The sequence below is a fragment of the Piliocolobus tephrosceles genome, chromosome 6 (genome assembly GCF_002776525.5).
Source record: "Piliocolobus tephrosceles isolate RC106 chromosome 6, ASM277652v3, whole genome shotgun sequence".
NCBI classification, from domain to species: domain Eukaryota; kingdom Metazoa; phylum Chordata; class Mammalia; order Primates; family Cercopithecidae; genus Piliocolobus; species Piliocolobus tephrosceles.
In genome coordinates, this window is record NC_045439.1 from 49,852,736 (window position 1) to 49,878,625 (window position 25,890).

The 25,890-nt window shown below is 38.5% G+C and overlaps 1 protein-coding gene across 9 annotated transcripts in view; it reads left to right on the forward strand.

Moving 5' to 3' along the window:
• SLC35F4 (solute carrier family 35 member F4) overlaps positions 1-8,155 on the forward strand; it is a 294,434-nt gene extending 286,279 nt beyond the window's left edge. For 5 of the 9 annotated variants that reach the window (XM_026456169.1, XM_026456167.1, XM_026456170.2 and 2 more), the window contains 4 exons: positions 57-182; positions 2,122-2,314; positions 5,518-5,607; positions 7,708-8,153. In XM_026456169.1, the coding sequence (XP_026311954.1) occupies positions 57-182; positions 2,122-2,314; positions 5,518-5,607; positions 7,708-7,949 (651 nt within the window). In that variant the 3' untranslated portion in view covers positions 7,950-8,153. Of the gene's footprint in view, positions 1-56; positions 183-2,121; positions 2,315-5,517; positions 5,608-7,707 lie in introns of all 9 variants that reach the window. The other 4 variants (XM_026456168.1, XM_026456171.1, XM_026456165.2 and 1 more) reach the window with 3 other exon arrangements.
• The last annotated feature ends 17,735 nt before the right edge of the window (positions 8,156-25,890 follow it).

Below are 25,890 nucleotides of genomic sequence, written 5' to 3' on the forward strand. Positions count from 1 at the left end.
GCTTTTCTGTTTCTTTGTTTCATTGCTTTTCTGTTTCTTTGCATCCTATTTGACAGATAGTTGCTGCAATAATGGCAATTACTGGCATTGTCATGATGGCGTATGCAGATAATTTCCACGCTGATTCCATCGTAGGAGTGGCATTTGCAGTGGGCTCAGCCTCCACATCTGCATTATATAAGGTATGTTGTGCACTTTCTTTTGTAAGCAACTGTCACTCATAACTTAGACTTGAGTACTAAAATAAAAAAAGTAGGATGAAAACATTGATTAGAAAGAAAATAGATGTGTTGAAATAATAGTAAGTAAATTAAGTACTCATTATGTGATGGGTACCTGCCTGAAAATTTTGCCTGTGTTAATACAACCTTACGAGGCATAAATATTTATTTCCACTTTCCAGGTGAGGAAACTGAGGCTTTGAAAGATTAAATAACTTGCCTCAAATCATACAGCCAAATAGTGATAGAACCAAGACTTAAACTCTGGACTAGCTCACTTCTAAGCCCATGTGCTATGCCCTAATCCCTCATTTATCAGGCAGTTATAGCAGGAACATTAGAAAGTCATCTTCTCTCCCTATGTTTCTTTAACTGAATTATCTATGGTCATTATTTTAACTCAAAAGAGATGCTAGAAATAAGCTATCACTAGAGAGCTGTTTGGCACATATTAACCCCATGCCACAGGAACTCATGTTACTAGCAAAATGAGGAACCTCTTTTTTTTCTCTGATGGATGCTCTAAGTCGGCTGTATGTACCCACCATTTTTTTCTCCACTGGAGTTCCCTGTCATCAAAGAAAATTCTATTCAGAGTCATTGCACCTGACTTCAGAAGTGAGAACTAAGAGACCAGATCTAAAAGGTTATTCCCCAAAGCTCTACTTTTAAAAGTCAACTTTCTGGATGTATTAAAGAACTGTTCCAATTTCACCTCTCTTGGTGTTTCAATGAGAAAACACTCTCTGAAAGGCAGCAAATACCATTTTCATCCCTCCTGGAAGCCTTTTCTGATTATTAACCAACACTGTGGATCAGAGGGCATGAAGTCTATTTCCATATTGACATTTCCATATTGACATATTGACAATGGCCCATTGATTCTGTGTGACAAGCTTGACAAATGTTCACTCAATGGCCATTACTGTCTAACTTGCTCCCCAACTGAGATTCACGAAGATGTCTGATGTGACCACGTGCTCAAATTCTTTTGATTAAGCCTTTCAGCAGAAAAAAATAATTAGTTCAGTTGAAATTAGAAACAGTACCTGGGATTGTTCTATGACCAGAATGGCTCTCTTGCAGAGGGATTTCCCCTGACCAGGTTACAGAATGTATTCATTCTGAGAGTGGTAGTATTTGCTGACATGGACCAAATCATATCTGCACCATAATATAATTCCAGGCAGAAGAGATCTGCCTTATTCTATGTTGTTACAGGATTAGTATAGGGAGTGGTGGGCTTAAGAAGCTAAGAAATATGGACTCTACACTTGGCTTTCTCCCTAACCTGTTGTGTGATTTTATCTTAGCTATTTGCTTCTCCTTGCCATCTTCCTCTGCACACAGGTTTATAATGTATAAAAACTGTTTTTTAATCTGGGGAACAAGCACCATATTTGTGAAGTCATTTTAAGCTCACAAAGAAAATTGCGTATAAATCCAAGGCATAAATATTATTTCTCTCAACATAATGACAGGGTCTCTCCATCCAATTTACTTTTCAGTATCTATCAAAATAAGGATAAAACAAATCCCATGCTTTAAGGTAAGGATTAATGGCAGTCAATCCTAGAAGATTTTTCTGGGCTTGTCTGGACTCTTATTTATCATTTGCCTGCTACCCATCACTGATGGTGGCACTAAACACAATGTACAGTACCCAACAGTTTTCAGCACCATAAGAAATTCATTTTATGACATTTGCAATTTCATATGAAGGCTATAGAGTATTTTAATTCCTTATCTCAACAGTCCATCTAGTGCTGTGAACATGTCAGGGCAAGAAGAAATGGAGAATAAACTCTGGACCAGTTAGCTCACAGTACAGAATAATAAGACTTCCCTTTCTGTTCTAGCTAAGTCTCTGTGTGGCTGTAGAGTTTCTTTCTCATTCCAGGTCTTGTTTAAAATGTTTCTTGGAAGTGCCAACTTTGGGGAAGCCGCACACTTTGTCTCCACCTTGGGTTTCTTCAATTTGATCTTCATCTCCTTCACCCCAGTCATCTTGTATTTCACCAAGGTGGAGCACTGGTCCTCTTTTGCAGCTCTGCCGTGGGGCTGTCTCTGTGGGATGGCAGGGCTGTGGCTGGGTAAGTGGCCTCGGCTTTTGCCTTCCATTCCTTATATCACTCAATCTTTCTTTGGCTAGTTAGATTATCATCATAGGATTATTTCCTTGGGTAACTCTGTGCTCTAGTTCCCAAACGTATGTTGTTCAAGATCATTGGTCATGTTTAGAAGGTTCTTTGCAAGCTGCTGGTTGATTAGGTTCAAGCTATCCAACCAGTAAGCCTCCCATGTGTTAAGGTGTGCAATGGAGGCCCAGGCGTCTCTGTATTCCACTGGCCTTCAATCCATTCTTCTTCTTCAGCCTCATTCATTCTTTCTAATGCACTGCATCACATTATAATGTTCCATGTGTGCCATGGTGTGTCGGGCAGAGGCTAGGGAGTAGATGGTGCATTCAAAGAACTCAGAGTGGTTCAAACTGGTGGGAGCACCGAGTTCAGAAGGAAAGAAAGGAGGGAGGGAGGGAGAGAGATGCTATTTAAGAAGGAAGCAGGTTGGGAAGAGCCTGGAAAGCCATTTTGAGGTGTCTGGATTTAAAGTTCACTTAATAATCTTTAAGCAGGTTGGTGATAAGCTCATATCTGAATATGAAACAGCTCACTCTGGCTGAGAATGGAGGATGGATTTGTGATAGGAAGACATTGCCAGTAAAGAGACAACAGCATGCACTGGGCTTGGTGATCCTGGCTGGGTAGACAGTGCCTAGTTAATGGCCAAGAAAAAATCACTTGGAGTCTTTGTAATGTCTTCACTGCCAGCTTCCTATAACCCTGAGGCTGGCTGCCTCACCTGAGCTCCGGGATCTGACTTTTAAGCTGTGCTGCTGTTGTCACTTGATGTGAGAGGAGCCTGTGAAATAACAAGGTTGCTCTTCTCTCACCAAGCAGTCAAAAAACAGCAACAACCCAATGACTTGGTGTTTGTTTACTCAGAATCAAATCCTTTTCATGCTGCTCCCATTTCCACATGCCACTCGGAGGTCAACTCCCTCTGCCCACTCCGCATTTTCCCACAATACTCAGCCTGCAGAACATCTATCAACCCTCAACTGACCTTCTTTATTGAGGTGATATAATTTGAAATAGTAGCAGCACTGCAATTCCTGGGAGCAAAATGTCCTTATTTTTATCCCTGCAAGAGTATTGATTGGGTCATCTTTTTCTATGCTGGCTCAGTCCCTCAGACTCAGGGGAGGTCTTAGACAGAAAACACGCAAGAGAATGATCAAATATTAATTGTTGGTCCCTTGAGTTCTACTTTTCGATGCCAAAATTATATGGTTAGCACCTCTCATAACCTCTGCTAAGTTAAGTAGAAATCAATAGCGATATTTCCGTAAGACCAAAACATCCTCATTAAAAGCACCTAGATTATTTTCTGGCCAAAAACAACATAAATAGGAACAATCCTAATTAACATTTTAATGACCTTTAGCCTCCTCATTGCACACATGATTTCCACCTTGCTGCAAAGTAGCCCTCCACCAACATATACTCCTTGGCATATCCAATACATGCTCCTAAGCAAGCCTGCAGAGGCTGGATGCCACCTGTGCTAGCTAAACACTGGCATTCGCCACCAAGCAGTATGAGCTCCACACTCCACTGGCTGCAGTGCTAAGCAGCACTGCAGCTGCTCCACCAGGCCCACCCCAGTGCACTGCAGAGCTCACTGTGCCAAAGTTGTGCTGTGACAATTGAGGAGATAGCCTCCCTCCAGGCTGTTACACACCCCAGGATCTTACGGTCTTCAGTGCTCCTATTCCTAAGTGTTTATTGCCATCCCTCTTTTCTCCATAGAAATCAGACATGATCTGGCTGAGGCTAGGCTGACACAGGTCTGAGAGATACACATCAATCTGCACCCTGAACTACCCCACATCTCCTATAGTTATGGTTTCTGGTTTGCTTACGTTTACTTTACCTCACTCCTCTCAGGTTGACCTATCTTTCCGGAAATGCATTAGCCCAAATGCAAGCCGGCTTCCTCCATTCACCTAGCATGTCTGAATTGCACTTAAACTCAGGCTAGGCCCCATACTATGGAGTTCAGCAGAGCCTGTGCTGTATTTCATAAATTCCTGATTTGTAAGAATTTGCCATGTTGGACTCCTTAAGTCTGAGGAGAGTGTCAAAGTGCTGGAATATTCATTCATGTTGCAGCTTTGTCAGGAATGAGGAGCAGTTATTAGCTTAGGAAGACACTCTGCCTTGCTTGCCACTACTATTGTATGGACAATAAAAAGGAGCCCAAGTCATGTAAAAGTCAAACTCACTGTTTTCTAACTATCAAGCATAAGTGACCCAGTGGGCCTAAAGCAGGAATTACAGATGACAATAGAAGAACATACATCATCCTAATTGGAATGGTTCTAGAACTTTTTTTGGTTCTACAGAGATATAGGCAACATGCTTGCTTCATTATCATGGAGATAGCACTCATCTCTCTATCCCCTGAAACAAACATTTGAGTGGATTCTATTAGAATAATGCTTTGTAATTTATAATTTTTTTCTTTTTGAAAATGTGTTTTTGATAAGTTTCAAAGTGGACAAATGATTATTGTAACTAATTTTATATTTAACCAAAGAGGTCCAAAAGGTATTCATTGAAGAGCATGAAGCTACACCTTCAGTTGGTTCTGTGGATCTGCCCTCTGATTATCTGTACACAAATCAGGATATGGAGACAGTCTCTGGAATTCAGTGAATTACATTAAACCCACCCTTGTTTGCCTACATGATGCTGACCTCCAGAGAGAGGGGATAAAACAGCATAGGCTATCATTGGATAGACCTTCCTTTAGGCAGTAACACTGGAGCCACTTAATGTCCAGGAATGTGGCACAAAATAGCACAGCAATAAAGAGATGAGGCACCATCTTCAATCAATCACCTGCTTTTAACCTCTGGCTGGCCCCAACCTACCTTTATAGTGCTAATAAGCAGTGCTGTGAATCAATTATTTTACCTCTTTGTATTCACTCCATATGCCTTTTGCCAGCCTATTGGCAAGATTCAGGTAAACAGAGTGGCAGAGGAGGAAAGAAAAAAATGACTAATTCAGGTAGAACACACATGCATCCATCTCCAAAATTTGAGGATCAAAGGCATAGACAGTTTAAAAGGCACATGTAGCAAAGACATTGATTCGTTTACTTTAAGAAGAAAAAAGTCCAGCATACTATTTCTCCTTCATCTTGTATTTCCTCCTCTATTTTACAGCCTTCAACATCCTGGTGAATGTTGGGGTGGTGCTGACGTACCCAATCCTAATCTCCATTGGGACAGTGCTCAGCGTTCCTGGAAATGCAGGTACAGGTACCATGTGACATGTGCAGATCCTGGCCACTACAAGTCTCTTGTTTGTGTTTGTTCTGTGTCCTGAGTTGTTCATTCTAGAAATTGTGAATTATGTTCCTTGCCTGGGAAGATGTTTTTAAATATCGTGAAGGTGGCAGACAACAGAATAACTATGCAGCAGATTTAAAATCTGCAGCTAAAACCACTGTTTTTACTTGGTTGTGCTTTTAGAATTAAATACCCAATGTATCATTTGGGTTTCATGTAATCTCCCTGACAACCTAATTTTGTGGTATTTTTAGAGGAAGTCCTATGGAAACAAAAGGCATCCCAGCATAGGACTTTCAAGTAACTGTCACTAATGAAAGTGTAGAGGATGTACATGGGGTTGGCTTCTCCTCAGACAATCCATGGGGAGCCACAGAAGGCTCTCCTGGGGCTGAGCTGGTGGCCCTCTGGGATAGATATAAGGAAAAAACAATTTTATTCACCTCAGGGACAAGAGAAGCTATTTTTCCAGGATAATATTTCTAGAGAAACCTGCCAGTGAAACAAGAAATACAAATGGATTATCTGGATGATTGTACAGTCCTTTTAACTTTAAAATTTTATAATTTCAAGTCTTGAGCAGCCACTTTTCTGTCCTCCACGACAATCAGCAAATGTTTATTGAACATTTGTCATGTGATCAGGACTGCAAAAAAGAAAAAAAATTACATTATTATTCTCTTAAGATGTTTATGACTGAAATTGTAAAAGAAGGCCAACCTACATGAAACAACTTGGAACTCTACAAAATGATTTATTATTAAATGCCAAATTGTGTGAGACAGACTCCAGCGGCTATAAGATATTCAGAGGAAAGAAATATCAGAGTGGAGTTGTCAAGGAAGCTCATTCATTCATCTGACAAATAATTTCTGAGCAATTAGTATACACCAGGAACTTTCCTAACACTAGTGACAGGTCCTGAATAAGGCAGAGTCTCTGCCCTCAGGACCATGTAGCATTGAGAGGGAGACAAAAAGAAAATAAATGAGTAATTACAACATAGAATTGCTTTAATAGAGGTATGTGCTGAATGCTGCGAGGGCACGTAGGAGGAGCATCCAAAAGGCTTCCTGCAAGAAGCCTAAGGGGAGAGATCTAAGGAGAGGTTTAGCTGGATGAAGTGAGATATGAGGAGTGAAGGGTAGCTCGTGCAAAAAGAACAGCACATGTGTGGCCAACAACTCCACTGCTGACTGCATACCCCAAAAAAGTGAAAACAGATTTAAAACATCCTCATACACAAATGTTCATCGTAGCCCTATTCCCAATAGCAAAATGGTAGAGAAGCTTAAATGTCCATCAGTAGTTGAATGAATAACCAAATTATGATGCAACGAAATATTATTCAGCCATAAGAAGGAATGAGGTGCTGACACATGCTGCAATATGCATGGACCTCAAAAATATTTTGCTAAGTGAAAGAAGCCAGTCACAAAAGGACAGAGGATGTGACTCCATTTATATAAAATAACTAGAATAGGCAAACCTACAGGGAAAAAAAAGTAGATTGGTGGTTGCTGAGGGCTGGGGAGTGGGGGTAAGAAGCTGAGGAGTTAATGGGTATGGGCCTTTATTTTGAAGTGATGGAGATATTTGGGGGCCAGAGAGAGGTGGTGGCTGCATAATATTGTGAATAGACTAAGTGCCACTAAGTCCACTTTAAAATGGTTAATTTTATATTACATGAATTTCACCTCAATTAAATTTTTAAAAGAACAGCCTGCACAAGTCTTAGACACTAACAAGTTTGGCTCATTTGAAAAATCTCCAACGGTCCAATGAAACTGGAGAAGGGTAAAGGGGTACAGAGGAAAAGTACTGAGAGAAAACTGGGGAGGTAAGTAAGTCAGATTACATGGAATTTGAGCTAAGCCTTGAAAGGTAAGCATGATTTAGAGACAGGCAATGGAAAGCAAACCTAGCAATGTGGAAAAAGGAAACACTAACTTGGAAGAATAAAGACGACTCTTGGAAATCTCTAGAAGTAACACAGACTTTGGTCTTGTTTTCAAAGCTTAGAAACAGGCATATGCAATGAATGACTTGATTTTTCTTTCCTAGCTGTGGATCTCCTAAAGCAGGAGGTGATATTTAATGTCGTCCGCCTGGCTGCTACCATCATCATCTGCATTGGGTTTCTGCTGATGCTATTGCCTGAAGAATGGGATGAAATCACCCTGAGGTTCATCAACAGCCTGAAGGAAAAGAAGAGTGAGGAGCATGTGGATGATGTGACTGATCCCAGTGTACACCTGCGAGGCAGAGGCAGAGCCAATGGGACAGTGTCTATACCACTGGCTTAGAGAGGGACACATTTTGAATGCACGTGTATGTATATTCTGTGAATATAACAAAATTTTCTCACTACCTGTACACTCAAATAACTCTGAATTTGGATAAATCATATGTGAAATAATGCCAACAATAAAAGTTTACATTTATATGCTTATCAAGGAATTGGTGTAAATAATCATAATAGTTTTTTTTATTAAAACACATTTGTCCTTGTTCTGTTTTCTGATTTTTTTAAATTTCCCCTCCCCCGACTCACAAATTTCCTGAAACTATAAGAGTCAATTAAATTATAGACTTATCTTTTTCTCAACTGAAACTGAGTTCTTCCTACTCAATCAAAAAAAAGTTATCTAAGAAAATAACACATGAAAATAATACACACTTGAAAGCTGGGGAAATGTATTAAAGATTTAAACATAGCATTTTCTATATGTAAAACCCACAGTAGAAACAATGAGGAGTAAAAATATAGAATACCCATCTGTACTTTTGATGAGCTTAGAATGGTTTGGAGGATAAGACAGTTCACAAATATCTTTACTATGAGGTAGACATTTGAAAATGGTACAGTGGATATGGACAGGAATGAGCTATCCTGAAAGAGTTGTTTATATTTGCTTTCACTTCTTCAACTCCCATTCACTTTTCAGCCCACTGCAATGCACCTTCTGCCCTCACCAGTTCTCTGGAAGTGCTTTCCCTGATGATCAACCTCTCTCTTGCAAAATCATACTGATGTATTTCAACCCTTACCTTATGTGCCCTCTGACACATTTGACACGATGACCACTCCTTTTTCCTAAATACTCTCTCTTTGCTTGAATCCCACTACTTTCTTTTGGTTCTATGTCTACCTCCCTGGTTGCTTACCTTGGCTTTTTTTCCTAGGCTGATCTTATCACCATCAGGGTTCTCTAAGTTTAGACCTTGGCCTTCTTAGCATCTCATTCCACACTCTCTCCCTTGGGGAACTCCTCTACTCCCATGGCTTCAACTGTCATCCATATGGTGATGACATCAAAATCTTAATCTCCGGCCTAGATTTGTCCTTTGAGCTTTAGCTCTGACTCTTCAAATGTCTTCTGCAGCTCACTTGGACGCCTCCTTGTATACCTCAAATATAGCAAAAACAAAGTTGAATTTATCATCACTCCTCCCCAGACCTGTTCCTTTCCTCTGCCTGTTCCCTGTCTATGTTAATGATACCATTATTCACTAGCTGTCTAAGCCGGAGATCAGCCTCACCTCTGCCTTCTCATCCTGCACATCTGTTTAGATATTGTTCCATATTGTTTAATATGTCCTATTGACTCTATTTCTTATAATTTATTGAGTCCATATACTTCTCTCCTATTCTACCCATCCAAGGCCCCCATCATCTCTTGCTCTACTTAATCCAATACTTTCTTCACTGATATCTCTAATTCCTAGACTTGCCTCTCTGTAATTTCTTTTGTGACCTATAGAGTGACTTTTCTAACACAGATTTAATCATTCTACTCCCTTATATAAAATGCTTCAGTGTGATCTTATTATCCTCAGGATAAGGTCCAAACACCTTGGTATGTCATTGAAAGTTCCTCATTGGCCCCTGCCAGGCTCTAGAGCAGCAATGTCTAGTAGAACTCTCTGTGATTATGGAAATATTTCATATCTGTGTGGTCTAATATGGTAGCCACAAGTGGCTACTGAGCAGATTCAATGTGGCTAGTACAATTGAGGAACTACATTTCTATTTGTATTTAATTTTCATTCTCTCAAATAGCCAAATGTACAGTCAGACTCACACCGGTAATTCCAATGCTTTGGGAAGCTATGGCAGGAGGATCACTTGAGGCCAGGAGCTCGAGACTACAGTGAGCTATGATTGTAGCACTGAATTCCAGCCAAGTTGTCCAGGCAACAGGACAAGACCCTATCTCTAAAATAAATAAGTAGCCAAATATGGCTCTTGGCTACTACACCGGACAGCACAGCTCTAGAGCCTCATTCTACCACACTACCCTTTGTGGCCTCCTGAAATCTCTATGCTTCGATGACACTATACTTCTCTCCACAGGCTCAATCCAGCCACATTCTCTTTCTTGTTCTCTCTCTCTCCCCCTGCCACCACCTGGAAAGCCTTTATCTAGGCTTCATGACATTATTTACTGCTATTTTTCTGGGAAGTCTTTTCTTAGCTCCCATGCTGTACAACGTGGCTTCTTTGGCAGTCTCTGCTTACCCCCACTGAGTGCTGATCACCCTCCGGGGTAGTTGCTGATCTACTGGTCTGAGTTACCTGGTCTTAGTTAAGGACAGGCATTCTTATAGATGAGACTGGTTAAAGGAAGGACTGAAAGGAGCTAGATGTATCACAGCCTTTCTCATATTTCCATAAAACACCAATATGCTGAACTGATCAACTTCTTCCCTAAGAGGCTGAGTAGAGCATCTAGCAAGTTAAGATATTCTGTGCTCTGTGGGAAATCTAGTGCAAGAAGCCTAGCCTTTGTGGCATCTACTTTGCTATTTGTTTTTATTCGAATGTCCCTAGAAGTGCTGCTGAGACAATCACAAGATAAGAAAAGATAACTCAGAATTTCACAGAATATCACTGTCTGGGCATCATGGTAAATGAAAACCTTAATGTGTCAGGCCTTTGATTTCTCTGTCATTTTTTTAAAAGGCAACGCCAGTCTCCTGGCATGGATAGATAACATGATATTAACTAAAATAATAATAATGATATAGTTTAAGCTTTATGAAAAATGAGATAAAGTCAATGAAATATGTTATTAGTAATTACAAATTAATTCATTATCAAAGTAGAGTAGTTTTGACTATTAGTTTTGACTATTTAAATGCCATATTGGTGCAAACATTACGCTTGCCTTGTTTTTAAATGGCTGTTGAATAGTAGTAATCATTACTAACCCACTCTAGCATCTTGCCATTACTTAACATGACACTTAAAATTGCAGTTTGACATCTTTAAGAAAAGAGTTGTTTTGTTCTTTTTGATGATTCATTTTGAAAAATGGAGTCAGCTACCCTGGAAAGCACTAATTCGGCCTATGACTGATCACGGTAATTAGCTCAGTCTATATTAAGAGAACACTTTCATTATGGTATTCATTCATTTATTCATTCAAAAATTATTAACTTCTAACCTCTGGCTTTGAAGTAGGGTAGTGTGTTAAACTGTTATGAATTGGCTCTTGCTGGCCTCTAGAGTAGCACTCTCTGATAGAACTTTCTGTGCTCTTAGAAATATTCTCTGTGCTGTGGGGAGGGATACAAAAGTGAGTAGAAATGATCCCTGCTTCCAAGAGCCTGCAACCTTTATAGGTAAGCTGTCACCCTGACAATTAAAACAACTCCGAAATTTATTTAAATCAGCTTTGGGAATGTGAGCTCGTCCCTTTGATTCAGGTAAAGTAGTCATGAATAAAGATAATAATACCTTTCCTTGTTATTGCTCATGGTCATTATGAGAATCAGACAGGATAATGTAGGTCAGTCACCAGTAAATATGGTTGTGCCTCTTATGTGCCTATGTTGCGCCTTAGATGAGCCACATTCAGTCAGGTATGAAGAATAATTAAGGGAGGAAGACAAAGACCCTGCGCTAGTGGGTGGGAGTACCGTATTAAGGTTACCGTTATCCTGCCTCTCTATCTACACCTTTTCCCTTCCCAAAGTCCAGGAAGCAATGGCTTCTGTAGGTTCCTGAGTGGCCAGCACAGTCCAGGGACGAAGAGCACCATGCTTCAACCTTGACTCTGCACTTCTTAGAGATGGAACTTTGGCACATGACTAACCTCTCTCTGGCCCTCACTTTCATTAGCAGCAAAATGAGGATATTAGTATCATTTGGGATTGTTGAAAAAATAAAATGAAATACCATGTGTGAAGATCTGAATGCACAGCCAGACAGGCCAGAAGCAGTAACTGTTGTCAGAATTTCCTCCACTGCTCACCTCCCTTGAGGTCCTCATCTAGAACTTTCACCTACAGATTTGGCCCTTAGGCCTGTCCTTTTGGTCACTTATTTCACAGCCCTGCGCCCCAGCAAAGTCACGGAGCCTGGTGCCAAGCAGGGGATTTTACCCAAAATAAACGAGAGAGACAAAAGAAGCCTGGCACGAGGAAAGCTCCAAGGAATGAAAAAAGGATATGCCTTTTCCATCTGCCTGGTTCCCCTGGGGACTTTGCATCATGGCATTCTTGCCCAGTCAGTGGAACTAATTGCCTGACAAAAAGACAGACTAGCAACTTGGGCTCTGAAATTAAAATCACTTCAACCACGTCCTGATCTCTTCACAAACAGATTATAGGCAAATCAATTTTGCTCATCCAGGCTTTGCATGCCTGTTAATTTTGTGCAGGCGCTTTGTCAAGATTCACCAGAGGACAAACGATTTGGAGGACAATGTAAGAGATAAAAGCATGAACAGTATAACTGGCCAAGCGTTAGAATATTTCTGATATTTAAGTACAAATCCTCTTTCTTACTTATCCATAAACCCCTGTCACAAATACAAAGAACACCTAGCACAGGCCAGGCCGGTTAATCTGGCAGGCTAGAACAAGAAGTCTCTATTCAGCCTAATTATTTTTATTCTTTTTTTTTTTCTTTTTTCCTCCACATCTGTAGCAATTGTAGGTGAAGTAAGAACAGGGAGAGTGTAGGGGGTAACGGTGTGGGGGTGCTAGCACTGAGACCCCAGAGGCAGGAGGAGAAGCATCACGCTTAATGCTCTCATTGGCCAGGATGCTCCACATGTGTTCCACAAAAGCAAAGGCTATTTTATTGTTGTTTGCTGGAGACAGGAGCATCATATCCTTCTGGAGCCTGAGGGATCTTAAGAGCAAGAAATCTTTACCAGAGCTCCAAGAATGGGCTTCAGGTGCTGTCCCAAGAACGCCCTGACAGAGGTTATCCAATACTGTGAACTTCATTGCTTTACTCTGGAGGAATAAAGTCTGAGAATGCAGAGGCTCTAAAACCCCACTATCCTACATGTAAGCCACCAGCCACATGTGGCTGTTGAAATGTGGCTAGTACGAATTAAGATGTGCTGTGTCAAGCACACCAAAATTTGAAGGCTTAGTAGGAAAAAAGTAAGCTATTGTATTAATAGCTCCATAAATATTACATATTGAAATTAGAATGTTTTGGATATATTGGGTTAAATAAAATGTATTATAAAATCATTTTAACATGTTTCTTTTTAGCTTTTAATGTAACTACTAGAAAATTTTTCATTAATATATAAGTGGCTTGCATTTGTGGCTCAAATTATATATGGGACAGCACCGCTCTAACAGGTTAAGAATCACTTGCTTGGAGGACGTCCTTAGTCCTTTCAGGCTGCTATAACAAAACAGCTTAGACTGGGTGGCTTCAAAAGACAAACATTTACGTCTCACAGTACTGGAGGCTGGGAAATCCAGGATCAAGGAGCTGGGAGATTTGGTGTCTGTTGAGGACCTGCTTCCTGGCTCTTAGAAGACCCCTTCTGGATGTGGCCTCACATGACAGAAGGGGTGAATAAGCTCCTTTAAGTCTCTTTTTAAAAAGTACTAATCACATTCATGAGAGCGGGCTCTCGTGACCTTATCACCTCTGAGAAGGCCCACCTCTTAATACCATCACCTTGGGGGTTAAAATTTTAACATATAAATTTTGGGAAAACACAGACATTCAGACCACAGCAAAGGGATAGAGAACAGTGAAAGAAATTTGGGAGGACAAACCAGCTTTGGAAAGAGACAATTATTCGGTCAGATTCTGTCAGTCAAGACAAAATATACTGAGTATTGCTTATGTCAGGCAAGCAAGAACTGCCAGCAAGGAGAGGGAAGAAATAGAGACAAGGACAGCATTTTAAAATTGCAACCAATTGGAAAACTTTGTGAAGAGCTGCAAAAATAAGTGGGTTGAAACGGACAAGGAACTTTCATCTGATACCAGCTCTTATTGATGCAGAAGTGATAGCATCTGCTTTAAATGCTGGAAAGTCAAAAGACTGATGAGAATTCAAGTGGAAAGAAAGGCATTATTTTGGAAAAGACCACTTATAATTTTAGATGTTGTAATTAACTTGCGGAAAAAATCTAGATTGTATTTTTCAGAAAGTAATAGAATTGCCTACTCTTATGGCATTAAACAGCAAGTAATAAAGGTGAAAATCAGGAATTTATTAAACAGTTTCTGATATTAATAAGACAGGATAGATTTGGCTGATTGGTAATATAAATAACTTAACTCTCGTCAATGGTTAGAAGAAATTCCCCAAGATAGAACAGTGTCCAGGGACAGGTTAGTTAACTAGCCATCAGGAATATTCATAAGATGGTATCTACCCAGGAGAAGTTACCAATGTTTTGGATCTGGTGTCCTGCACTGTGGGGCCAGAAACTAAGTCTTGTCAATGTTTTAAAAACTACCCCAGTGATTCTCAAATTGTGGTTCCTTAATCAGCAGCATCAGCAGCATCTGGGAATTTGGTATAAATGCAAACTCTTCAGGTTCATCCCAGAGCTAGTGAAGCAGAATTTCTAGGGATAAAGTCCAGCAATCTGGTTTTAACAAGACTTGCTTGATATTAACCAAGCACACACTCAGATAATGCAAGTGATCTGAAAGCCTGCTAAAATTTGAAAGTCACTAGATTAATGACCACTATGCTACAAATATAAAATTAATTCATCAATAATCATAAATTGAATTGTCATGTGGACTAAAACTCTCACGTTAGTAAGACTAGTATAATCTTTCCCTAAGGGCCAAATCTCCCTGGGAAGCTGAACATTAATGAAAAGTTGCTTGGTGAACCTGAAATTAAAGAATGAGAATCAGATGTATGCTTCATTTCTAGTTTTCATTTCCATTTCAACTTCCACTCCCTTGTGGGGATGGACTTATTCTGCTGGACAATAGCCAGTGAAGAGAAGAATCAAGAATGACTGGTACAATTGCTCCCATGCCAAGCCAATTACAAAGTCCACTAGAAGAACATATCCTACCAAATCCTAGTTTGAACTTCCCCTGAGCAAAAGACATTAACAAGCAGACATCATAGAGTTGCCAATACTTGATTTCTAGACACTGGTTATGACCAAAACAGTCCAAGTATACATGATACACTGATTACTTCCCTTAAATATAATTCTTGTTCGGATATAATAGGTGTTACATTTACCTAGAAAACTGAAAGTGATGCACTGAAACTAAGACCTCTACATTATTTCCTTCAGTGCCCTTGGCTCTTCCACTCCTAAATCCCAAGAATGCAGAAACAAGGTACTCTCCATCTTCTCTATCTTATTGGCTATGTAATATATCTGGGTATATATAGCTAAAATTTCCACCCTGTTATATATTTATTTGCATTAACCCATATTAATATTAAAATATTTCCAGTTTTCATTTTCTTTCATAAAGCCTCCTAGAAAATCCAATTATAATGTAATTTTTAAACTTTCATTTATTTCTTAAATGGACTATATCTATGAATATAGAATACAAACATGTTATTTTGAAATATGTATACACTGTGGAATAGCTGAATCAGGGTAATTAACATATGTATTACCTCACATACTTATCTGGTAAGAACACTTAAAATCTACTCTCAGAAATTTTCAAGAATAGAATCCATTCTTATTAACTATAGTCATCGTGTTGTTCCATAGATCTCTTAGAATTATTCCTTGTACCTGACCGAAATTTTGTATCCTTTGACCATCTCCCTAATCCCCACTCCCACCCCTAGCCCAAACTCTGGAAACTACTATTAGTCTACTCTCTGCTTCTATGAGTTCAACTTTTTTAGATTCCACATATAAGTGAGAGCATGAAGTAATTTTATGACTTGTAATTTTTAAACTTTACTTCTATTTTTATTTTTAATAATTCTATTACTGTCAACTATCACCAGAAAAATCCTCTTTCATCTGAAAGTTTGCCCTCTACATATGATCTGAGCAGTGCTGAATAGACACTGCAGTGTTTTCTGTTTCATGTTGATCACTCTCTTCTAATTGATAGATTCCTTCTCCTAGAAATGTTAACATAATTGATTATATTTAAGCTGAACTTTGAGGCTCTTTCTACTCCTGGCCTAGACGCCATTTTTATTACCTAATCTTACTAATTGTGTTGATTTTTATTGCTTAACTCTCAGTTTTCCAAGGGCTTCTGTGACATATCTGTATCTCCTTTTCATTTTTATCCCCTCTCTTTATGTCTCCAGCAATATAAAAGTCCACATTTATAATGGTGAAGCTGTGAGTCTACATGTTCTAAAATTTCTTCTGAACCGAGGAAAACTACTGTTCAGTATGGTTTTGGAATTGGTATATTTGAATTGAGTATGATTCTTAGAAAACTTGCAATCCTGCTCTTCCAAACAAGAGCCAAATGTTAACTAGAATATTTATTTAATGAAAACAATCTATTCCTGATCCACTAAAATGACAGCTTATGTTCTAATTATAGAATATATCATAGTCATTTAGTTATTTTGTCAAATAGTCATAATATAATTTCTGGTATCTACTGACAGTCAAACTCTTTTTTTTTTTTTTTTTTTTTTTTTTGAGTCTCACTGTTTCAACCAGGCTGGGGTGCAGTGGCATGATCTCAGCTCACTGCAACCTCCACCTCCCAAGTCCAAGCATTCTCCTACCTCAACCTCCTAGGTAGCTGGGATTACAGGTGGCCACCACCATGCTAGGCTAATTTTTGTATTTTTAGTAAAGACAGGATTTCACAATGTTCACCAGGCTGATCTTGAACTCCTCACCTCAAGTGATCCGCCTGCCTCAGCCACCTAAAGTGCTGGGATTATAGGTGTGAGCCACCATACCTGGCCTAATTAGTCAAAATCTTATGAGAGACTTCTGGTTCCAAAATGGCAGCCAAGAAGCAAGCTGGTTTTACTTTCCCCACCCACAGAAAGCCAAAAGCACTGAGATCAGCACCAGCAATATCCCAGAACTCAAATATGAGGATGAGACAGTTCCTGGGGCCACAGAGAAGTGAAAAAAAAAAAAAAAAAAAAAAAAACGGATGGCAAGAGAATTGGACTTCCATATCCACAATGCCTCATACTGCAATCTGCCTTGTAGCAAGCACATGGAAAATTTTCCTCAAACTCATGGTTTCTACACTGGAAAAATTGAGACTGAGGTTGACAACCAACTCCTCCACCATCTTGGATTTCCTGGCAGGAGACCTCATCCTTCCTCAACCTACAGGAAGTTCCATGAGTTCCAGAAGGGAGAAATATCCCCGAGGACAGCCAAAGAGAGAAAGGAGAAGTGAGACTACCCTAATTTCCAGCCCTGGAAACTTTGCTCTGTAATCAGCCAAAGGATACACCAAATTAGAGTGGCTGTTCAGCAGCTCCATGCTATAGGAAGTTCACGCCACAGGTCTCCGAGGCACAAATCCCTAGTCAGCCTTACACTGCTGGGTTATCTCCCTTGGGACCTCCCCAATTTGAGATGGTCAGTGTTCCAGTTACTAAAGCCAATCAAATCTGTGCTTAAAATATCATCTAGTACCAAAAAAGAGGCATCAGCCTGGAAAAACAAAAAACAAAATTAACAAAAAAAAAAAAAAAAGAAAAGAAAAGAAAAGAAAGAAATTTAACAGATTTAACAGATAAATAACAAAGAATCTCTAGGCAAACATGTCCAATAAAAAACAAAACAAGCCAGAAAGAGAAGGCTAGAATAAATAACTAATTTGTCAATGCAAAGACATAGATGTGCATCCACAACATACAACAACAAACAGGGAACCATGACCTACCCAAATGGACAAATCAAGGAACCAGTGACTGACCCTAACAAGATGGTGATATATGAGCTCTTTGACCAAGAATGAAAATAGAACATTTAACAAAACTCAGTGATCTTCAAGATAATGCAGGAAAGCAATCCAGAAATTTATTAGAGAAATTTAACAAAGAGATTAAAGTAATTTAAAAAAATCAAACAGAAATCTTGTAACTGAAAAATATACTTAGTAAACTGAAAAATTCATTAGAGGGTTTCAACAGAAGAATAGATCAAGTAGAGGAAAGAATTGGTGAGCTTGAAGACAGGCTATTTGAAAACACACAGAGGAGAAAAGAGAAGACAGAATAAAAATAAACGAACACCTACAAGATATAGAACAAGGGGTAGAAAGCTTATTCTAAACTTTCCAAAATTTGGAAGAGATATTAATATCCAGGTATAGGAAGATCAGAAAGAAAACCAAACAGATTTGACCCAAATAAGACTACCCTAGCTGGGCACAGTGGCTCACACCTGTAATCCCAGCTCTTTGGAAGGCCAAGGCAGGCATATCACCTGAGGTCAGGAGTTCAAGACCAGCCTGGCCAACATGGTGAAACTCTGTCACTACTAAAAATACAAAAATTAGCCAGCTGTGGTGGCATGCACTTGTAGTCCCAGCTACTTGGGAGGCCAAGACAGGAGAGTCACTTGAACCCAGGAGGCGGAGGTTGCAGTGAGCCAAGATCATGCCATTGAACTCTAGTCTGGGCAAAAAAAAAAAAAAAAAAAAGACTACCCCAAGGAATATAATAAGCAAACCCTAAAAAGTCAAGGATGAAGAGAGCATCCTAAAAGCAGCAAACAAAAGAAAGCAAATAACAATGAAGCACTTCCAATTCATCTGGCACCAGACTTCTCAACAGAAACCACACTAAAAAGTGAGTGGGATTACATTTTCAAAGTGCTCAAGAAAAGAACCTTGCCATCTAAGAATGCTGCATGCATCAAAGCTATCCTTCAAATATGAAGAAGAGATAAAGTCTTTCCTAGACAAATAAAAGCTGAGAGAATTCACCACAAGCAGACCTGTCTTGTTAGACATACCAAAGGAAGCACTTCAACCTAAAAATGAAAAACATTAACATACAAAAAAAATTTTTAGGGTGTAAAACCCACTGGTAAAAATAAGTACATGGAAAAACTCAGAATGCTCTAATACTTTAATGGTGGTATGCAATCCATTCATAACTCTAGTATAAAACCTAAAAGGTAATTCTATCAAAAACAATAAAAGCTACATCAACCTGTTAAGATATAGGCAATATAAAAATATGTACATTAAAACAACAAAAATTCAAAATGCAGGGGGATGGAGTTAAAGTGTAGATCAAGCTTGTACAACCTGTGGCCCACAGGCTGCATGCAGCTCAGGACAGCTTTGAATGCAGCCCAACACAAATTTGTAAACTTTCTTAAAACATTATGGGATATTTTTGTGACTTTTTTTTTTTTTTTTTTTTAGATCATCAGCTATCAGTGTTAGTGTATTTTATGTGTAGCTCAAGACAATTCTTCTCCAGGGAAGCCAAAAGATTGGACATCTCTGGTGTAGATGGTTTTTTAAAATTTTTTTCTTTGATTATTTTTAAATTTATGATCTAAGTTAGGTTGTCATCTCTTTAAAATAACTTGCTATATCTATAAGATGCTTTTGTAATTCTCATGGTAACCACAATGCAAAAACCTACATTAGACTCCATAAAAAGCAATAAAACAAAATTTCCAGAGAAAATCACTTAACCATAAAAGAAGACAGTAAGAATGAAAGAAATAAGTTATAAAAACAATTATAAAACAAGCAACAAAATGGCAGTAGTAAGTCTTTACTTATCAATAACACTAAATGCAAATGGACTCAACTCTCTAATTAAAAGACACTGAGTGGCTGAATGGATGAAGAAACAAGACCTAACTATATGCTGCCTACAAGAAACCCACTTCACCTATAAAGACACACATAGACTGAAAGTGAAGGGAGAGAAAAAGATATTCCATGTATGTAGAAACCATAAAGAGCAGGAGTTCATATAATATAAAAATAGACTACAAGTCAGAGACCACAAAAAGACAATGAAGGTCACTATATAATAATAAAGGGGTCAATTCAGCAAGAGGATATAACAGTTATAAATATCTATGTGCCCAACATTTGAGCACTGAAGTATATAAGCAAAAATTAATAGACCTAAGGGAGAAATAGACTGCAATACGATAATAGTAGGAGACTGCAACACCCTTCTCTCAGTAATGGACAGGTTATCCATACAAAAATAACAATAAAGAACCTTCAAAGTTAAACTACATACCAGACCAAATAGGTCTAACTGACATTTATAGCATTTCGCCCACTGTAGCAGAATTCTATTCATCGGTGTATAAAACATTCCCCAAACTAGGCCATATCTTAGGCCACAAAACAAGCCTCAACAAATTCAAAACAGTAGAAATCATATCAAGTATCTTTTGTAACCACAATGAAATAAAACTAGAAATCAATGCAAGAGAAACCTCAGAAACTACATAAACACATGGAAATTAAACAATATGCTCTTGAAGCAATCAATGAAGAAATTACAAAGGAAATTTTAAAATTTCTTAAAACAAATAAAAATGGAAATATAACATACTCAAATCCATGGTATACAGTAAAAGCAGTACTAAGAGAAAAATGTACAGGAATAAATGCCTGTATCAAAAAAGTAGAAAGATTTCAAATAAACAACCTAATGATGCCCCTCAAGGAGCTAGAAAAGCAATAACAAACTAAATCCAAAATTAGTAGAAGAAAGAAATCATAAAGATCAGAGCAGAAAAAAAAACTGAAATTGAGGCTAAAAAGAATACAGAAGATCAACAAAACAAAAGTTGTTTTTTTTTTTTTTTGGCAAGAAAAACAAAATCTACAAATCCTTAGCTAGACTAACCAAGAAAAAAAAAGACCTAAGTAAATAAAATCAGACTTAAAAAAAAGAAAACATAACAATTGAGACCACAGACATACAAAGAATCATTACAGATTATTATAAACAACTATACACTAACAAAATTAGAAAACCTAGAAGAAGTGGGTGAATTCCTGGACACATAAAACCTACCAAGATTCATGGTTTATGAAGAAATAGAAAACCTCAACAAATCAAGAGTGAGTTATGAGATTGAATCTGTAAAAAAAGAGTCTTCTATTTACGAAAAGCCCACAATGTAATGGCCTCACTGCTTAATTCTACCAAACATTTAAATAACTAATACCAATTCTAATCAAACTCTTCAAAGAAAATGGAAGCAAAGTGAATATTTCTAAACTCATTCCATGGGGCCAGTGTCACCCTGATGTCAAACCCAGACAAGAGCACAACAAAAAAAGAACACTATATACCAACATCCCTGATGAACATAGATGCAAAAATTATCAACAAAATACTAGCAAATCAAATTCAACAACACTAAAAAGATCATTCACAATGATTAAGTGGGATTCATCCCAGGGATGCAAGAATAGTTTAACATATGCAAATCAATAAATGTGATATATCACAATAACAGAACCAAGAACAAAAACTATATGGTCATTTAAATAGATGCCAGAAAGCATTCTACAAAATTAAACATGTTTTTATTATAAAAAGCCCTCAACAAATTGGGCATTGCATGCATACACCTCAAAATAATGAGAGCCATATACAACAAACTCACAGCTAATATTATACTGAACAGGGAAAAATTGACAGCCATTCCTCTAAGGACTAAAACAAGGCAAGGATGCCTACTTTCACCACTTTTATTCAACCTAATACTGGAAGTCCTGACAGAGTGATTAGGCAAAAAAAAAGAAATAAGGGGCATCCAAACTAGAAAGGAAGACGTCAAATTAGCCTTGTTTGTAGACATGATCTTATACTTAGAAAAACCTAAAAATTCTGTCAAAAAACGTTTGATTTTGTTGTCTGTGCTACAAAAAAATTCAATAAAGTTTCAGGATACAAAATGAACATACAAATATCAGTAGGATTTGTATATACCAACAACAAACAATCTGAAAAGGAAATCATGAAAATATTCCTATTTTAACAGCTACAAAGAATATAAAATACCTAGGAATTAATTTAACCAAAGAAATGAAAGCTCAATATAAGAAAAAATATAAAATGCTGATTAAAGAAATTAAAAAGGACCCACAAAACTGGAAAGATATTTCGTGTTCCTGAATTGGAAGAATTAATATTGTTACAATGACAAATACTACCCAAAGCAATTTACAGAGTCAATGTTATCCCTATCAAAATACCAACGACAATGTGGTCTAGGCAAAGAATTCATGACTAAACCCAAAAGTATAGGCAACAAAAACAAGAGTAGACTAATGGAACTTAAATTAAAAGGCTTCTGCACAGCAAAAAAATAAGAGTGAACAGACAACCTGTAGAACGGGAGGAAATATTTGCAAAATATGCATCCAACAAGAGTCTAATACCCAGAATATACAAGGAACTCAAGCAAGTCAACAGAAACAGAAGACAAATAATCCTATTAAAAAGTGGGCAAAAACTAACGCAGGAACAGAAAACCAAACACCACATGTTCTTACTTATAAGTAGGAGCTGAACAATGAGAATACATGAACACAGGGAAGGGAACAACACACACTGGGGCCTTTCAGTGTTTGCAGGAGAGAGAGCATCAGGATAAATAGCTAATGCATGCAGGGCTTAATACCTGGGTGATGGGTTGATAGGTGCAGCAAACCACCATGGCACATGTTTACTATGCAACAAACCTGCACGTCCTGCCCATGTATCCTGAAACTTAAAATTTAAATTTGTTTTAAAAGTGAGCAAAGGATATAAACATTTTTCAAAAGAAGACAAATAGGCAACAGATACATTTTTAAAATACTCTACATCACTAATCACTAGAGAAATGCAAATTAAAACCACAATGTAATATCATCTTACACCAGTCAGAACGGCTACTATTAAAAAGTCAAAAAATAACAGATGTTGGTGAGGATGTGGAGATGAGAAAACTCTTAAACACTGTTGGTAGAAATGTAAATTAGTACAACCTCTATGGAAAATGATATGGAGATATTTCAAAGAACTAAAAATAGAACTATCATTAGACCCAGCAATTCCACTACTGGGTATCTTCCAAAAGGAAAAGAAATCAGTATACCAAAAAGATACCTGCTCTTGCATGCTTATCACAGCACTATTCACAACAGCTAAGATATGGAATCAACCTAAATGTCCATCAATGGATGATCAGATAAAGAAAACATGGTGTATATATACACAATGGAATACTATTTGGCCATAAAAAAGAATGAAATCATGTTTTTTGCAGCAATGTGGATGGAACTGGAGGTAATCACTTTAAATGAAAGAAGCCAGACACAGAAAGACAAATATCACATGTTCTCACTATAAGTAGGTGTTACAAAAGGTATACATGTGAATGCAGAGAGTGGAATGATATTCTAGATAATGAAGACTCAGAGGGGGAGCAGGGAAAGGAGATGATGAAAAATTACTTAATGTGTACAATATATGTTGTTCAGGTGATGGATGCCCTAAAACCCCTGACCTGACCACTACACATGTAACAAAATTGCACTTATACCCCATAAATTTATATATATACATATATAGATATATATATATATATTTATATATAAAATTCAACATCAGAGTTCAAACAGGGGTATGCACTGCAAGTCATGTGTGAGGTATCTTGGAGTAAATATTGTGTTCCAGTTCCTCCTTTCTTAGATGCTCCTTCTCTTCCTACTCCCTAAATATTATGAGCTAATTAAACATGTTGTGAAGTAACCTTCGTGAAAGAACACACTTGAGACTATAGTTGGTATCTTGGTCATTGTAGTCTGAGTCTACGTATGCAACAAAATTGCAATTATACCCCATGAATTTATATAAATAAAAAAATTTTTAAATTTAAAATAAAAAACAACAAAATACCAATGACATCCTTCACAGAAATAGAAAAAAAAAGTCCTAAAATTTATATGGAACCACCAAAGATCCCAAATAGCCATGGCAAATAATATAGTTTAGCTGTGTCCCCTCCCAAATCTCATCTTGAATAGTAGCTCCCATAATCCTTATATCTCATGGGAGGGACGTGGTAGGAGGTAATTAAATAATGGGGGCAATTTTCCCATGCTATTCTCATGATGGTGAAGGTAGTGAATATGTCTCATGAGATCTGATGGAGTTTTTTTGTTTTTTGTTTTTTGTTTGTTTGTTTGTTTGTTTGTTTTGGAGAGTTTCACTATATCACCCAGGCTGGAGTGCAGTGACACGATCTTGGCTCACTGCAACCTCCGCCTCCTGGGTTCAAGCAATTCTTCTGCCTCAGCCTCCTGAGTAGCTGGGACTATAGGTGCATGCCGGCACACCTGGCTAATTTTTGGATTTTAGTAAAGACAGGGTTTCACCATGTTGCCCAGGCTGGTCTCGAACTCCTGAGTTCAGGCAATCCACCCACCTCAGCCTCCTAAAGTGCTAGGATTACAGGTGTGAGCTACCATCCCTGGCTGAGATCTGGTAGTTTTCTAAAGGGCAGTTCCCCTGCACATGCTGTCTTGCCTGCTGCCATGTAAGATGTGCCTTTGTTCCTCCTTCACTTTCCACCATGATTGTGAGGCCTCCCTAGTCATGTGGAATTGTGAGTACATTAAAACTATTTTTCTTAATAAATTACCCAGTCTCGGATATGGCCTTATGGAAGCATGAGAATGGACTAATACAGTAAATTGGTACCAGTAGAGTGGGGTACTATTATAAGGATAACTAAAAATATGGAAGCAACTTTGGAATCGGGTAACAAGCAGAGGTTGGCACAGTTTGGAGGACTCAGAAGAAAATGGGAAAATGTGGGAAAGTTTGGAACCTCCTAAAGACTTGGAGGGTTCAGAAAACAGGAAGATGTGGGAAAGTTTGGAGCTTCCAAAAGATTTGTTGAATGGTTTTGACCAAAATGCTAGTAGTGATGTGGACAATAAAGTTCAAACTGAGGTGGTTCTGGATAGAGATGAGATACTTATTGGGAACTAGAGCAAAGGTGATTCTTGCTATACATTAGCAAAGAGAATGGCAGCATTTTGCCCCTGCCCTAGAGATCTATGAAACTTTGAACTTGAGAGAGATGATTTACAGTATCTGGTGCAAAAAAGTTTCTAAGCACCAAAGTGTTCAAGAGGTGACTTGGGTGCTCTTTTATTAAAAGCATTCGGTTTTATTCATTCACAAAGATATGGTTTGGAATTGGAACTTATGTTTAAAAGGGAAGCAGAAGATAAAAGTTTGGAAAATTTTCAGCCCAATGAAGAGGAAAAGAAAAACCCATTTTCTGAGGAGAATTTCAAGTCAGCTGCAAAAAATTGCATAAGTAACAAGAAGCCAAATGTTAATCACCAGGACAATGGGGAAATTGTCTCCAGGGTATGCTGGAGCTCTTCACGGCAGCCCCTTCCATCACAGATCTAGAGGCCTAGGGGAATAAAATGGATTTCATGATCAGGGACCAGGGCCTTACTGCTTTGTCCAGTCTTGGGACTTGGTGTGCTGCATCCCAACCACGGCTAAAAGAGGCCAATGTACAGCTCAGGCTGTTGCTTCAAAGGGTGCAGGCCCCAAGCCTTGGCAGTTTATATGTGGTATTGTGCCTGTGGGTACACAGAAGTTAAGAATTGAGGTTTGGGAACCTCTGCCTATATTTCAGAGGATGTATGGAAATGCCTAGATGTCCAGGCAGAAGTTTTCTGCAGGATTGGAGCCCTCATAGAGAACCTCTGTTGGGGTAGTGCAGTAGTGAAAAGTGCGGTGCGAACCCCCACACAGAGTCCCCACTGGGACACTGGCTAGTAGAGCTGTGAGAAGAATGCCACTGAACTCCAGACCCCAGAATGATAGATCCACTGACAGATAGCACCATGCACCTAGAAAAGCTGCAAACATTCAATGCCAGCCCATGAAAGCAACCAGAAGGGGGCCTGTGCCCTGCAAAGCTACAGGAGCAGAGCTGCCCAAGACCATGGGAACCCACCTCTTGCATCAGTGTAACCTGGATGTGAGACATGGAGCCAAAAAT